This window comes from Aphanomyces invadans (genome assembly GCF_000520115.1).
Source record: "Aphanomyces invadans strain NJM9701 unplaced genomic scaffold supercont1.7, whole genome shotgun sequence".
NCBI lineage: Eukaryota > Oomycota > Saprolegniomycetes > Saprolegniales > Verrucalvaceae > Aphanomyces > Aphanomyces invadans.
In genome coordinates this window covers 2,029,497-2,030,132 of record NW_008580152.1, presented here as the reverse complement: position 1 = coordinate 2,030,132, position 636 = coordinate 2,029,497, and the positions used below count along the sequence as shown (strand labels likewise).

The 636-nt window shown below is 58.3% G+C and overlaps 1 protein-coding gene across 1 annotated transcript; it reads left to right on the top strand.

Moving 5' to 3' along the window:
• Nucleotides 1-344: 344 nt before the first annotated feature.
• Nucleotides 345-524, top strand: H310_04737 (hypothetical protein; the record flags this gene model as incomplete). Its single annotated transcript, XM_008869197.1, has 1 exon — nt 345-524. The coding sequence occupies one exon, from the start codon at nt 345-347 to the stop codon at nt 522-524; it is 180 nt and encodes a 59-aa protein (XP_008867419.1).
• Nucleotides 525-636: the final 112 nt, after the last annotated feature.

Genomic DNA, 636 nt, shown 5'->3' with positions numbered 1-636 from the left:
CCAGACGTCTCGATCCAAGCCGTTACCACCAATAACTTGTATGAATTGGATGCGAGCGTGCTGCTGCCGTCGAGTGCCGACGTGGTGTTTGCGTATCTCGTCGTTAACGAAGCACCGTCGATCTGGAACGCGCGGCTTGGGCATCCCCCCGCAGCGTCAACCCAGGCAATCCTCAAAGCCACGCACGGCGGTCCCTCGCAGCTGCCGTATCCGAATCGTTGTGACGGCTGTGTCCGTGGCAAAACGACGGAAATTGCTCACCCACGCCACGGTGAACGCAGGTCCAAGCCCCTTGGAACTACACCATCCATGCGGACACCTGGGGCCCCTCACCAGCGCAGACCATGGGAGGCTGCAAGTACTTTGTAGCCTACACCGAAGCGCACTCCAATTACACGGCCGTCTACCCACTCAAGACCAAATTGGCCGATGAAGTTCTGGCCAGCTTGCAACATTTCCACGCGTGGCTCGAAAACCAAACTGGCGTCTACGTGACCACGTTCCAACTCGGACAACGGCACTGAGTTTGTCAACGCCGATGTCCAAGAGTACCTCGAAGCCTTTGGGATCCACCACGAGCGCAGTGTTCCCCACCGCCAGTACCAAAACGGCAAGGCTGAGCGCATGAACCGCACA